The sequence below is a fragment of the Terrapene carolina genome, unplaced genomic scaffold (assembly GCF_002925995.2).
Source record: "Terrapene carolina triunguis isolate 2854851 unplaced genomic scaffold, T_m_triunguis-2.0 Scaffold58, whole genome shotgun sequence".
NCBI lineage: Eukaryota > Metazoa > Chordata > Testudines > Emydidae > Terrapene > Terrapene triunguis.
Genome location: NW_020664409.1, coordinates 53,197,920 through 53,213,466, shown reverse-complemented (window position 1 = coordinate 53,213,466; position 15,547 = coordinate 53,197,920). Strand labels below are relative to the sequence as shown.

Genomic DNA, 15,547 nt, shown 5'->3' with positions numbered 1-15,547 from the left:
CTTTCCTTTTATACTTTTAGTAGTTTACGTTTAACACAATACTGTACCATATTTGCTTTTTTTATTGTTGTTTTCTTTGCTGCTATCTGATTGTATTTCCAGTTCCAAATGAGGTGTGTGGTTGACCTATCAGTTCGTAACTCTGGTGTTCGTAACTCTGAGGTTCTACTGTAACTTCATTTTCTGCCCTGTGTAAATGGGCATATCTGGCTGGCTATTGGAGAGGGAAGAATCAAGTCTTTTCCCACTCTTTATCCCCTCGCCACCCAGATACTTGCAAACGGGAGTAATGGTCAAGTAGCTGCTGCTTACCTTTCATCCCCACTCATCTGTGATCAGAGTCGCAATCTTAGGAGGGCTGCACAAGTGAGTAAGGGTCAGCCATACCCTGTCTTGCTGCCCTGTTCTGTTAAGTAAGGGCTGTGAGAATCTGACTCTATATAAATAATAAATAAAATCAGTAAAAGAAAGTAACTGCGTCCATTGAATCATAATATGGAAGCCTTGGATCAGAATGCTATATATGGCCTTTTATCTTGTAAGGCTTGTATGTTTTAGCTTCAGGTTCTTCTCACTCTGAAAATATCTTTAATTATTATCAGCGGCCACCCTCCCCTCCCCTTTTTTTTAAAGTGTTGAAATTTACTGTAGCACATAGACATTGTGATCATATGGTCTGATGTTTGCCTTCAGTGAATTTATGCCTCAGGGTTCTTATCAGCCCTGTCCATATTTATACATTATATTATGACTAAGACCTATAGTTATTTACATGTAATAATACTTTGTTGTTTTTCAGGGTACTTTTCCCAGGAGGTGGTGTTGATCTTAAGACCTCAGAATATTCTAGGATTGCTAGGATATTTTACAACAAGGCACTAAAGGTAACAGAAAAACTGTTCTGGTTATTGTCAGTGTTCAGGGACCAAAATCATGGGAAGCTTATATTTGGACATCTGCAACTGGAATGCAGTATATTCCTTTTAGCCTGTTAATAAGCAACTGACTGTTGGTATGTGTGTGTAACAAATCATCTAATAGCTTTAGATGCAGGTCTGAACTGAACACCTCCAAACTTCAGAAAATTATAATCTGAACTTTAAGGTTTGAGGCCTATCGCCAAATAATTTAAGTGAAGTCAACTGTTAATATCTTTATTTGTACAACATTACTTGTAAAATTTAGCTTAGTCACCCTTACTGTCAACACTTACACAACCTTTCTTGGTATCTAGTGTATTTTTTTATGAAGCAGAAGTGGTGCTCCTATGTTGTGCTCAATACTAACTGAGGCCAAGATTTTCAGGGGTCTGGGTGACTGCTTAGCCCTTTCTGAAAATCAGGCCCCATTAAAGTGTTTCAAGTTGAGCACCCATCTTTGTTCATGGGCATTGCCATCTGGTTATCATAGACCCTGATATTGCAAAGACTTGCTTACCTTTATGAAGTATAAGTAGTCCCATTTACCTCAATGAAACTTCGCACAATGCATTAAGTTAAGCATGTAAGTAAGTGTGGAGGATTGGGGCCATAATGTCTGGTGGGGGCACCATTACAGTAAACAGTATGATGAAATTGCACGAACATTTCACAGCAACTCAGTAAATTGCTTGTCGTCACTTCATATACAGAGTTTGAGGAAAAATCTTATTAGACATGCTGTATGTAATCAAGATAATTGAAAATTTAGAAAGTAATTTCCTGTTCTTTATAGATGTCCCTTCCTGGCATGCTTTTCTCTATTTTACTCCTGAAATTGTGTGCTCTGAACTGCATCCTTTGAGACTTATAAAATGTATCAGTATTTTATAGTGTTAATTCAGTGCAATGTGAGTTATAGAAGTCAAGGTGATGTTTGCATGTATGAAGATGATTGGAATTTCTACTACTCTTTTAAATTCACATCAGTGTCTCTTCCCACTTTGCCTCATCAAATTCAAAATAAGAGGTTACTTGGTGTGACTGTGTTTTGAAATTACATGTACACACAAGGGGTGAAATCCTAGACCAGAGGTGGGCAAACTATGGCCTGGGGGCCACATCCAGCCCTTCAGACGTTTTAATCTGGCCCTCAAGCTCCCACTGGGGAGTGGGGTCCATGCCTCCACATAGGAGCCGGAGGGTGGGACATGCCACTGTTAAGCGCCATCTGGAGCCTGCACCTCTGACCCCCTCCCACACCCCAACCCCTCGGTCCCAGCCTGGAGTACCCTCCAGCACCCCCAACCCCTCATCCCCAGCCCCATCCCAGAGCCCTCACCCCCCCCCACTCCAACCCCCTGCCCCAGCCCACAGCCCTCTCCCACATCCTGAACTCCTCATTTCTGGCCCCACTCCAGAGCCTGCTCCCCCAGCCAGAGCCCTCACCCCCTCCCGCACCCCAACCCCCAATTTCGTGAGCATTCATGGCCTGCCATACAATTTCTATACCCAGATATGGCCCTCGGGCCAAAAACTTTGCCCACCTCTGTCCTAGACCCATTGAAGTCAATGCGAGTTTTGCCATTGACTTACATGAGGCAAGGATTTCATCAAAGATTTTTTCCTCAGCTTATAAATTAGTAAAAAAAATAAATTACAGCCTTTAATGCTGTTAAATACGTGGTTAGCCTGTAGGCTGCATTTTTAGGCAGAGCAAAAGTAAGGGGAATATATGTTAAGGGCTTGATTATAATTTCACTTAAACTGATGTAACTCTTTGACATTAGTTACTCCTCATTTGCATCAGAGTAAGTGAGAGGAGTAGCAAGCCTTGCTTATCGAGCACTTACATGGCACATGGCTAGAAAGATACTGTAATGCTTTTGGAGCTTCTTTGTAAAAATATTTTATATGTCAGTAGTTTACTATAAGAGTAGAGATCTATATGAGTTTTTACAGTCTCAGTATCAGGGATATAGTTAAAGTGGTGGTGGCACTTTCTTTCTAAGCCCAAAGTTTCAGTTGCTTAGATCTTTCCAGAAAAATAGCTTTTGAATAATAACTTCTTAAGTTGGGTCACAACCCGGAAATGAATTTGTTTTAGAAAGAAATTAAGGAAATGCACTCAGCCATCACAAAAAAAAAAATGTTCTGGGGTAACAGAGCTTTTAAACCATGCTTACGGTGTAGAAATGCCACCTGCCTGCTGTCTGGATCTTCTCTATTTGGAGCTTTATGTGCTTCTTTAAGTTGAGGGTTTCATTCTGCTTTTGCTTAGCTCTTCTCTCCTTCTTTCCTTCTCCTAGTTTTGCCCTTAGCTCAGGTTTCACATCAGTTTCATTGTTTTTAAGATAACACTGCCACTTTCTATTTTATGTCGTTTGATGTCCAAATTTCTCCTCCAGGAACCCGGGACATAAAATTGCTGGCTATGCAAACATCAAGCACATAAAAGCGCTAGATATTGCAGAAAAAATCCTATAGAAGTAAAAGGGATTTACAATTTGTTAACTTTTACATAAATTACTGTATGTGTTGACCCATTTCTTCATCTTTTGTTTCTTATTTTAAAGGCTAATGATAAAGGAGACTATTTTCCTGTATGGGGAACATGTCTGGGATATGAAGAGCTTACATACCTCACCAGTGGGGAGATTTTACTGACTTGGACTAATACTGAGGATTTTGCACTCCCACTGAACTTTACTACAGGTGAACAATCCTGTTACACTGCTAATGTCATTTGGATTCACAAGAATCTTTTTTCTTGTAATAAACCAATATTTACGGTTGAAGATTTGAAATAGGTGACTAATATTTTTATAATATTGATATTGTTTCTTCTATAAGAAAGCCAATAAAATTCTATGACTGAAAAATTAGAGGTTTGAGAGCAAACTATTTGCGTGTCATGAGCCTGACCAAAATTATGGATCTGAAAAGCTATGAACTTTGGGAAAGTTTGGTCCTAGATCCATAATTTTGATCCAGCCCCCTAACTCTGTAATGAGCTGAATGAAAAATCTGGATCCTTATATACTATAATATATAGTATTGAAATCAGTGGGACTACTTGCAAAATGAGATGCAACTCAGCATAAGGGTGGCAGAAGCTGGCTCTGAATGATGCTTTTTATGTTTTTTTCTCTAGCAGCAATAAGCAGGATTTCTTCCATTGATTGCAGTAATTAATCAATGGACTAAATCCTGTTGCCTTGCCTTATTTAGAAAAATTCTGCCGTTCCTAACTACACAAAGTAGTACCTCACCACACCATTGAAATTAATGGTAGAACATGGGTCTAATGAGTGTGAGCAAAGGAGGCAGAATTGGGCCTTCTGTGGGTCAGGGCTGCAGCATATGGTCTAGTGAGAATTGCTAGACTGCACTCTGCCATAGCTGTATTCTAGATTTATTCCTGGGGTATGTTTATATTGTGTTATTGATTAATAAAAATCAGTGAAAGAACAGAATCAAAAGGAATTAAAATGAATTCAGCCAGTACTTCATCACATTTATCCCCATCCTAATAATGATGTTCCTTTGGCAGCCTGGTAGTGAGAATATTCCTTTGTCTTTTTTGTACAAGCTGCAAAAGACAGCAGGATGTTCAAGAATTTTCCAGATGACTTGTTGCAAAAACTTGCCACTGAGTCTTTGACAGCACACTTTCATCACTGGAGCCTCTCCGTGCAGGTATTTGATTATTTGATTGAATGAACCAAAATGAGTTTACTCTGTTAAATCTAGAAAAAAAACATTTTTTTCTGTCATTTTTTAATGCAGAATTTCACACAGAATGCGAAGCTACGCAATTTCTATAAGGTTCTGACAACTAACACCCATGCAGACGTGGAGTTTATATCGACAATGGAAGGTAGTGATCGGTGTAACATGTAAACTGTGATGGGTTTTGTGGGGTTGGGGTTTTTTGGGGGTGTGGGGAGGGTTTGTTTGTTTTTTGTGTGGAAGATAGTGAGCGTGGCGGTGGTGTTACTAATTTTAATGTTAGGATAAGGAGTTAAATATCAGCACTGCCTGCCTTGTGGTTGATTAGAATATGCTCTGTCTGAAGATAACTTACACCTTTGCACTTTACTTTAGATGTGCATGTTTCAGAGTATGACTGTTCTGTCTTTCACCCCACTGCTCCACACCTAGATATGTTAACACACTTTACCAAATGAAATATTTTCAGATCTGTGGGACAAGACGTGGAAACACCACTCCAGTTTCTGTAGCTTAAACCCTTCCTCAGCGCAACAGGTCTAGTCTGCACTTCCACTGCTGGCTGTCTACAGATACTGCCTCTCCATGTTGCTCTCTTATCCGTGGTTGTAGTACAGGGAGAGCCATTCATGCTAGTGAGGTGCCAGCAGTATCCCCCATTCCTTTGGCCACAGTTCTGGTAATTGCTGTCTTCCAAAAGACTCCTGCATTGCCTGTGCCTTTACCTGGCATATTGAACTCCAGAAACATCTGTTTTGATTCATTAGAGCAGTAGTAGGCAACCTGCGGCCCGGGGGCTGCATGCTGCCCATCAGGGTAATCCACTGGCTAGCACAACACTTCTAGCACTCTCTTATTTTTTATAATGAAACAATTTTTCATTTTTTGTAAATATATTGCAGCTAAAGCAATCAGATTACAATGGTGGAACAGTGACCTGCAGAAATTTGTTTGCATAGAATTAAACCCTTTTTCATTTAGCACATCTCACTATAACTTCTAATTTCTTATAATGTATAATTGACCAAACTATTTTTTAAATGTAAACATTATTGTTCTTGGGCTGAAATCTTGTATGTGAAGTTTTAGGTAGGAATACATTTTACAAGTTGCTTAAGGCTTTTTGGTCCCATTATAGAAGTCAAATTATATGTGAGATATAGTGAGATCTCTAGTAATGTGTTCATTGTAATAAAATTGTGCATGCCACAATTTAAGTGAAGGCCTAAATGTTACATGCATTGATGGAAAATTTGTTTACACAGCATATAAATACCCAATTTATGGTGTCCAGTGGCATCCAGAGAAAAATCCTTTTGAATGGAAGAACTCATCAGGCATACCACATTCTGCATCAGCTATGAAAGTTGCATATTACGTAGCTGACTTCTTAGTGAATGAAGGTAAATAGTTCTTTTTTCATTTATATTAATAAAATTCAGTTTCAGAGAGAGAAAACAGTGGAACATTCTTTGAGAGGAAAAAAGCCCCCCTTTCAAAGTGTCAAAATACTATACCTATGATCTATGAGCACATACTATGCAAGCTTTAAAGGCTTATTTAAAGGAGGGACATTTTAAATAGAATGGTTAAGCAAAAGAAACAACAAAAGCCAAGCATTCTGATGGAAGCATACAAACTCCTTTCAGTAGAGAGTAATTTGCCAGGAGAAGAGTGTCAATTTTTAATTTGATATAAACGTTTGAGCAGACACCAAAAACCGATGAAACTTTAGAATTGTTAAGGCTGCACTCTAGGTGAACTCAAAACTCTTATTCACATCCCAGTCTCACTCGGCCTTGGGCAAAGTAGGTAGAATGAGATAATGAATGGAAGATTTTATTTCCAGAAGCTTTCTGAGTTTTGTTTTATTCGGGGTAATTATAGTAGAGCAATTGACAAAAGTAAGTAGGAAACTCTCTCCAGGCTCAGAGAAAGACCAATACACTTTCCTCTTGCAGTGCAACAGGCAGTCCAGCCTAGCGGTGTCACTCTGCCTCTTGTGCCATACCATAAACTCTTCTGTGTTAATCCCTTAAAGTACAGTAACAACAAGGAGTCCGGTGGCACCTTAAAGACTAGCAGATTTTCTTGGGCATAAGCTTTCGTGGGTAAAAACCCACTTCTTTAGATGCATGGAGTGAAAATTACAGATGCAGGTATTATAATAATATACTGAGTATAATAATGCCTGCATCTGTAATTTTCACTCCATGCATCTGAAAAAGTGTGTTTTTTACCCACGAAAACTTATGCCCAAATAAATCTGTTAGTCTTTAAGGTGCCATCGGACTCCTTGTTGTTTTTTTCTGGATACAGACTGACATGGCTACCCCCTGATACTTAAGGTACAGTAGTTAATCCTCACAGTATATCTCTACAGCCATTACTCCCGCTGGCTAAAAAAATTTCTGCAGCCCAGGAAGGGTAGGGTCCTCAGACCAGATTGACAACAATGCTATATAGGCCAACACTGCCTCCTGAACATTTTTTATATAGATCAGAATCCATCGTGCCTATTTTCTCCTGACCATAAAAATAAAATGCGGGGAAAGAAACACAAAATATTTGCTGACCAATGGAGACTTATACTCAGCATCTATGAGTATTTAACAGCCAGCCCAGTCTGCTGAAATAGAATTTACTTTTCATCAATGATATTTCTTATGACTTCATGTTAATTTTAACATATGCCTAGTCCCAGATGCAAAAAACGGAATTGGTAGGATTTTGTTTTCCTTGCAACTACAATCTTTCCCAACATTTTCATATCTAATAGGCTAGTATTGCAATAGATTAGTTCTGGTGTTGCATGGGTCTCCAGTACTGCAAGAATCAAGTTTTTGGCAGCAGCGATTGCTCTTAAAAACTAACATATTCTTCCATGATAATAAAGTATCCCTGTTACCAGTATCTTTGGAAAAGCTAGCTCCATAATATTCCTCACAAATTTAAATTATTACCGTACTGCTTACTATAATCCTATATGGAATAAGTGATTTCACCAAGAAAGATACTATCATTGATGATGACAGTGAAGTAATCTGTTCTTTTAAAATGTTTTACAGCCCGGAAGAGCCTGCACCATTTTCCTAATAAGGGTGAAGAGACCAAAGCATTGATTTACAATTATACCCCTGTTTTTACTGGTATATTTTCTCCATTTGAGCAAGTTTATTTTTTTGATTGAACATCCATCCCATAGTACAGGATAGCGATCTGTAGAATTGTTTGTTGCAAGTTTCATAATTAAACTCATGTTGTGCACTGCAAGTGGCAGAAAGCCAAAATGCTTAGCTTACCTTACAGTGATTTATCCTATGTTACCTCTGTAGAATTGGCCCATTAATCTGACAGATTTCCATTCAATTACATTATAATGGACCTGGATCTCATTTTAATACCTGCTACAGAGAAATACATTTTACCTCCAGAGACGGCAACTTGATTGCACTTATAAATTTGAAACAAATCAGGTTAATTTAAAAAAATTGAGCAATACTTTTGGCCATATATTTGAAAGAAATGAGTTTACTTCTACAAAACATTGTCGCCTCTGTGATAACAGCTGGGTAGTTAAAAGATTTGATTTATCATAATTCTGTTCTCTTGGTCAGATTACAATACAATTAAAGGATGAAAATCTTTTGATCTTGAGCTTGACAGATGTGTGCTTATGTAACCAAACTCTTGGCAAAGAAAATTATTTGTCTTTTAGAAACACGACAAAATAATAGGGAAACATTATTGCAAACGGACATAAAGAAGTGTATGCAGTACCATCTGTACCTTGTAGGATTTACATTAGTGAAGGTGCAGTATTATTTAGGCATTGCACACATCAGTTAAAGTAAGTCTGTTTGGAGCGCACAGTTAAAACATTGATTCACCTCCTGCACCCTTCTTCAGTTTCACTGATTCCTTAAGAATCTGTTCCAAAGCACACTGAAGTCAGTGGAAAGATTTTGGATAGGCCCTGAGTTAGTTTGCTTTGTGAAAGAATAGGACCGCCTAGAGTTTTTAATGATAATATAATGTATAATTTGACTTTTGGTGAAATCTGTGAAATCCTGGCCCTATTGAAATTAAGGGGTGTTTTGCCATTGACTTTAGTTGGGACAGGCTTTTCATCCCCTTTTTAAAAACATTTTGATGTAATGCCTTTCAGAAATGTTACTAATAGGGATCCAGTCAGCAAAGACTTTTACTGCTGCTACAATGTAATGATTGTAATTATTAGGCAGCTGCATTTACTGTGTGTTTTTTTTCCTTTTGCTTTGCCATGCAACACATTTACTTGAATTTAAGTAGCTCTTCTCAATTACTGAAAAGTTTGTTCAGTAGTTTTGTGATGTATCAAAATGGGAGGAAGATGAGGTAATCAGTTTCATTTCCCTTTTCTTCCACAGGCCCAAACCTCCCACTGAAATCAGTGGGAACAGCATTTTAACCTCAGGTCTCCAGAATTGAAAGTTAGTAACACACACAGCAGTTCCAGCACCACATCTGCAGTTCAGGTGCAGAATGTATCAGGGCATTCAAGAGGGTGGCAGACTCCTTACTTACTATTCATGACCAGATAAGCCTGCTACAGTTTAGCCCTTAACAGAAAGGACTGGAAATGCATTCATTAATGTTGTATAAAGCAAAAATTGTGATCTGTAACTACTGTCAAGAATCCAGCCCAGTGCACTCATAAGCATGGTGCATGTTGGCTGTAAAATTCAGCATTTGTATTTCACTAGTTCTAGGTACGATTACAGTCAAACTGAGCAAAACTTAATTAACCTGGGACATTTTAGATTACTTCTGTAAATGCTTGACTATCCCAATTCAGCACAATACAATTTTGTATTGTATTATGTATCTACTAGTAGCTGAAAGCCCATGCTGTCACACGGGTGTAATTTGTAAAGACGTGTGGCTGAGAACTTAAAAATTGGATGGTAATGGAGCACTAATCCCAGTGATGATTCAACCTGATGATATTCTAAACAAAAAGTGCTTTCAGCCCCGTTTGTAGCTGTTTCCATCACTTCACATTGACTCAACAGACATTCTAGGCTTCAGAGTGACATACAGACCAAGTGACAATCCTGGACTCTTATATAGAATACTATGAGCCTGAGTCTCTTCTTATCCCAGTTTTGCATTAGTATAGTCTTGATTTCAATAGAGTGACTCCTGAGTCCTGGCTTACCAGTGTGAGAAATGACATTAGCACAGCTGTGTTTTCAACAGAGTTACTCCTGATTCTTTACTTACACCAGTCCGAGAAGACAATTAGGCTCCGTATCTACATACAGGCACAGCAGCTAAACTGCTTACACACGAAGGACCAAATCCTGTAATTCTTACTCAAACATCCCCAGAAGTTTTGCCTAGTAGGGCTTTTCTACACCTAAAACTTGCGTCAGATTACAATACAATTAAAGGATGAAAATCTTTTGATCTTGAGCTTGACAGATGTGTGTTTATGTAACCAAACTCTTGGCAGAGAAAATTATTTCTTTTAGAAACACGTCAAAATAATAGGGAAACATTATTGCAAACGGACATAAAGAAGTGTATGCAGTACCATCTGTACCTTGTAGGATTTACATAGTGAAGGTGCAGTATTATTTAGGCATTGCACACATCAGTTAAAGTAATCAGCTTCATTGCTCAGGACTGTGAAAAATTTCATGTGCCATGCGATCTATTTAAGTTGACCTTACCTGCACTGTAGACTCAGCTAGGTTCATGAAAGAATTCTTCCATGGACCTAGCTACCACCTCTCACTGGGTTGATTTTACTACAGTGACAGAAAAGCCCCTTCCGTTGCTGTAGTAAGTGTCTCTCCTACAGCGGTGTAGCTGTGCCACTGTAGCGTTTGTAGTGTAGACATACCTGAAGAGTTTGCCTATGTAAGGAATGCATGATTTAGCCCTAATATAGTGGAGACCAATCCTGCAAGTGGAATTTCTGTTAACTTTACTGGTTGTGACCAGGGCCAAAGCGTGCAAATGCAAAGGGTAGGGGTGTGTGTAATATGAGTGAGATCAGTGTATTTATTCATGAGTTTGGAAGTTTATTTCCTTGCTGTTTTGTTCAGCTTTATAAAGCAGCACTTCATTGAACTGATTGTATTAATGATTTCCTTTAATACTTGAAATAAAGTTTACACAAGCAGTTTTGTATCTTCCTTAAGAGGTGTCCATAGACTATTTAAAAAATATATAAAGTCCTGGCTGCTTGACTCCCTGCCCAATCTTGATGCAATCACAAAACAGAGCAGTCCGGAGGCTGGTCCAACCTGCACCAGTTGGCTGTGGTCCCCGGCACCATCTGACAGCTGAGGCTTGCCAGAATGCATCGCTTTCCAGCCACTCCTTTTTGCTCACCCATGACAGGGGCAGAAGAGGGTGGTACAGACTATTCTGGCTGCCCTTCCGATGGGGACTGTCCCACACCTGTGGTAATTCGAGTTGGGGTCTTCCATCAGTCTCTGCTCCCTTTGCAGCTCTCTGCCAGAGCAGGGCAGAGAATTCGTTTCTAATAAACAATCACGGCACTGAAAAATTAATACAGTTATGGTGGAGTTTGTGTGGTTCCTGGAGAGAGTGTCTTTATGGGCAGTCACAAACCTCATTGAAGCTGGTAAGCATGATAGCGGCCTGTCATTCAGGCTAAATGAAGGAGGAATTAAATGCTCCTTTGTTTAGTGATAGTTGAAACAATAAAAGCGACTACCCAAATCACAGATCAGCATGGCAAGGATGGAGTAGGAGCTGATTCTTGAGGTCTGAGAGCTTTTGACTGGGGATTGCAGGCACAGGGCCTGTGTATTGTTTGGTGGAGCTGTGTGTGTCTGTGAGGCAGAAGCAGCCAGAGGCAGCAGAAAACCAAGAGACAAGAAGAGCAGCACTGGTAAGATGACCCTGAGAGAAAGCCAAGAGAGTGCTAACTGGAAAGAGACTAGAACTGTGAGCAAAGCAACTGTTTCCTGTTATTTGATTCCTTGTGTTCACGGAAACAAGACTTTGTGCACATTCTTTGTAAATAAACAGGATTTCATCCAAGAAATCCCAGATTCTATCATCAATTTCTCCTCCTAATGGAAACAATCTGCAAGACCTTGAAATGGCTAACTGCTCAGGAAAAGAAGTAATTTTTAAAAATATAAATCTTCCAATCTATAGGGTTGGTTCTTAATTACTTAGTGAATGTATATAATAGCTCAGTTTTAAATACCTCACTAATTGCATTATTAAAGTACAGTTAAAGTGTGTTTCAGAATTTATGCGGGGACATGGGCAGATTGATACTGATCTGGAAGAACAAGAGAAACACTGGTAACGTGGCTGAGAGAGAATGCCAAAGAGAGCTTTTTTGGACAGAGTGCTAGCTGGAAAGAGGCTAGGAACTGTTAGCAAAGAAACTGTCTCCTCATATTTGATGCCCATTGTTTTCAGGGAAAGACGACTTTGTGTACATTTGTAAATAAACGGGATTCCATCAATTTCTCCTCCTAACGGAAACAACCTGCAAGACTTCAGAAGTAGCTAGCATCCCCCCCCCCACACACACACACAATGTTTTTTCATATAAAACTTCCAATCTGTAGTGTAGGTTCTTAATTATTTAGTGCATGTTTTAATAGAACAATTTTAAAGATCTCACTATTTGCATTATTGAAATATAGTTAAAACATTTCAGAATATGTGTGAGGGCTGGAGAGAGGGTAGAGACATAGAGCCAGATACAGCTGTCTGGAGGAGATGAGTGATGGAGAACAGAATCTGGCCCACTATTTTGAAAATTGATCTTACCATCACCACTGCAATTTTGTCTGTTACACATTATTTCAATACCTTTGAAAGCAAGATTTTATAAATGGTTTTAACTTGTGAAGTGTGTTTGTATTGGATCATTTTGAAATTTGAGAAGAACTTTCTGGTTCACACCAAAGATTAGTGTTTGAATAGGATAGTTATAGTACTATGGTATGTTATTTAAGTACAAGGGGGACGAATAAGGTGGTGGATTCAGTGTATATTAGGCATTTGGCATGTCTAGTTGAGAATTTAACACATTATTAAACATATAGGGTGACATGTTCCTATCTTCTGCACAGAGCAACAGGAAGGCGATTGGGAAGGAAAAGGGCACAGATATACCGGGAAGGAGCTGTGTTTCCAGCACATTCTCCCACCCTGGCCTCAGGGACTATAGCAGCTATACTGTGAGAGACTCACATGGTCATGACTGCATGGGACAGAAAGTAATAGGCCAGGTGCAGGTGGGTTGACTGTTCTCCATAGTGACGTTTTCCCTCAGGCAAGGAATGCTGAGGTACAAGTTGCACAAAGCTGTTGTGCTTCCTCCTAAGTGTGAGTGGAGGCCATTCCTGAGAGCTAGTACAGTTCTGCATGACACATGTTCTTCTGCACTGAGAGGATGTCTCCAATCCTATGTCTATCTTCTCTCTCAAGTGTGCAGAGGGGGGAAAAAAAGGTGCAGCAAGGGTAGACAGTGGGGGTGGCTCCGTAGCCATGGTCTTAAATACAGTCCTCATCCTGCTTCTACAGACTTATGTTTTTTGGTCTCAAATCTTAAGGACTGTTTGTTTTCTATTCCAGTTGGTTTGCTTGTTCAATGGCGGATAGTAGCTTGCACGGTGTAGGCGCTGACTCCGTGGGTGCGCCGGGTCTGGAGCACCCACGGGGAAAAATTGGTGGATGCTCTTCACCCACCGGCACCTCCCCACCCCAGCTCACCTCCGCCTCTGCTCCGCCTCCTCCCCTGAGCGCGCCGCTTCTCCCCCTAGCTCCCAGTGCTTCTCACCGCGAAACAGCTGTTTCACGGCAGCAAGCGCTGGGAGGGAGGGGGAGGAGGGGGAAAGCAGCACACTAGGGGAAGAGGCAGGGCCAGGGTGGGGATTTGGGGAAGGGGTGGGGCATGGGTGGAGTTGGAGCGGGGGGGTGCGAGCACCCATCGGCGCCGGGAAAAGTTGGTGCCTATGGCACAGGGGACCTTAATAGAGGGTGGATTTTGCTCTGGCTTTCCACATTCCCTCACACAATTCAGTTCTGTTCTACAACACAAAATACATTTCTGCAACTAGTTTTCCTTGCATATCCCTATGCAGCTAAAACTGTAAAATTGTTTCATCCAGAAAGTTTCAAACTGCATGAAAATATCCATCAAAATTTGAAAGTGCTCCATAGTTTGCGCCAAACTTAATTTAAAAAGTCAATTTCCTTTTCCTTTGTAGTTGTTGGAAGAACAATAAAAGCATTTTTTATTCACACCCAAAGTGTTCTCTACATGAAAAAAGAAAGCCAATACAAAAGGATGTAACACAGTAATTACTAAGCAAGAGTAATCATAGCATTAGATCATTAAATGCAATTGGATTGAGTAAAATTAGCATGAGAATATGCATTTCTGGGGGCAATAGAAGCTTCCCATTTTTAAGATTGTATGGAGTATATGACGTTTCACTGTGTTTTATGTAACAAACTGGATTTCATATACAATTTTATACCATTTTTGTAAAGCAAAAATAAATTGTAACAACGCTGTGTCTGAAGCAAAAAGTTAGAAAAAACACACAAATTGAGCTATAAAGTGAGAAAGGATGGGGTTAGAGGTAAGGCACTGGGCTGCAACTCAGATCTCCTGAGTGCAACTCCCAGCTCTGCCACAAAATTCTTGTGTGACCTTGGGCAAGTCACTTAATCTCTGTTTCTCATCTGTATTAAGAAAGTGTTATCCCCATTCTCCCCCTCTGTCTCTTATGAGTTTAGACTGCAAGATATTTGGGACAGCAGCTTTCTCTGACTACGGGCTTGTCTCTACTACTGGAGTAAATCGATCTAAATTATGCTCCTGAATAACGTAGCTGGGGTTGACATAGCTTAGGTTGACTTACCGTGGTGTGTTCACTATGCTGCATTGACGGGAGATGCACTCCAGTTGACTTACCTTACTCTTCTCAGGGAGCTGGAGTACCAGAGTTGACCAGAGAGTGCTCTGCCATCGATTTAGCGGGTCTTCATTAGACTTGCTAAATCAGCACCCGATGCATCAATTGCAGCAGCATTGATCTCCCTGGTAGTGACAAGCCCTATGTGTAGGACATAGTATAACACTCGTCCACCTCAGCTGGGATCTCTAAGTGCCATACCTCCCCTTCTGCATTAAGTGCCATGCCTCAGTTTCCCCTTTTCAAGGACCAACGCCATGAAGCTGAAAACACAATGTTGAATTTCACAAGGTTTCCTTTCTACTGTTATGGAAGGAAAGTGTACTCAACCCCTCATGCTTGTAACCAGTTTCCTCAAGTCCTTTTTAACCCTGCTCCTGTTCACTAGCTTTTTCCAGCCCTTTCCCAGAGGTTCCCAAGGTTCACTCTTGCATTAGGCTTTCCGCCATCTCACTAGCCAGGTTGCTCACTAGCCTTACTCCTGCACTCCTGTCCCAGCCCATTAAGCTCTCCCCAAGCTCAGCCCAGGCCCTTGGCCACGACTCTATTCCGAGAAAGCTGTCCTCCTGCTAGTCTCCATGGAAACCAAAAGGCCAAGGTCATTCCAGGCCCTAATCTCTCTCAGGGTAGCCTAGAGCTTAGCTTTATACAGTCCTCACAGGCAGTCACATGTTCCACAGTCACAAGCTTCCTCTTGAGTATCTGCACTGATTGCACCCATCTGTGGCCCTTCCTAGGCCAAAAGGACGAACTCTTTCCATTAGCCTATGGATGGGGACTACCTCCCCATCACAGGGCCCCAATACAAATACTAGTGTAAAGGCAAACTCACAGGGCTGAATATGGCCCAGTTATCCATAAAAAGAGCTGCCTTACCAAATCGTTTAAAATAGTCAAGCTAAGCAAAACATAATTATTATTTCTGTT

At 40.3% G+C, this 15,547-nt stretch overlaps 1 protein-coding gene across 1 annotated transcript in view; it reads left to right on the top strand.

Annotated features, from left to right (window-relative positions):
• The window catches only part of LOC112110686 (gamma-glutamyl hydrolase-like), a 34,252-nt gene extending 25,952 nt beyond the window's left edge, over positions 1 to 8,300 (top strand). Inside the window, 6 exon segments of the mRNA XM_026659687.1 lie at positions 800 to 884; positions 3,494 to 3,632; positions 4,510 to 4,616; positions 4,707 to 4,797; positions 5,915 to 6,052; positions 7,718 to 8,300. Coding sequence (XP_026515472.1) covers positions 800 to 884; positions 3,494 to 3,632; positions 4,510 to 4,616; positions 4,707 to 4,797; positions 5,915 to 6,052; positions 7,718 to 7,839 — 682 coding nt within the window. The 3' untranslated portion in view covers positions 7,840 to 8,300.
• Positions 8,301 to 15,547: the final 7,247 nt, after the last annotated feature.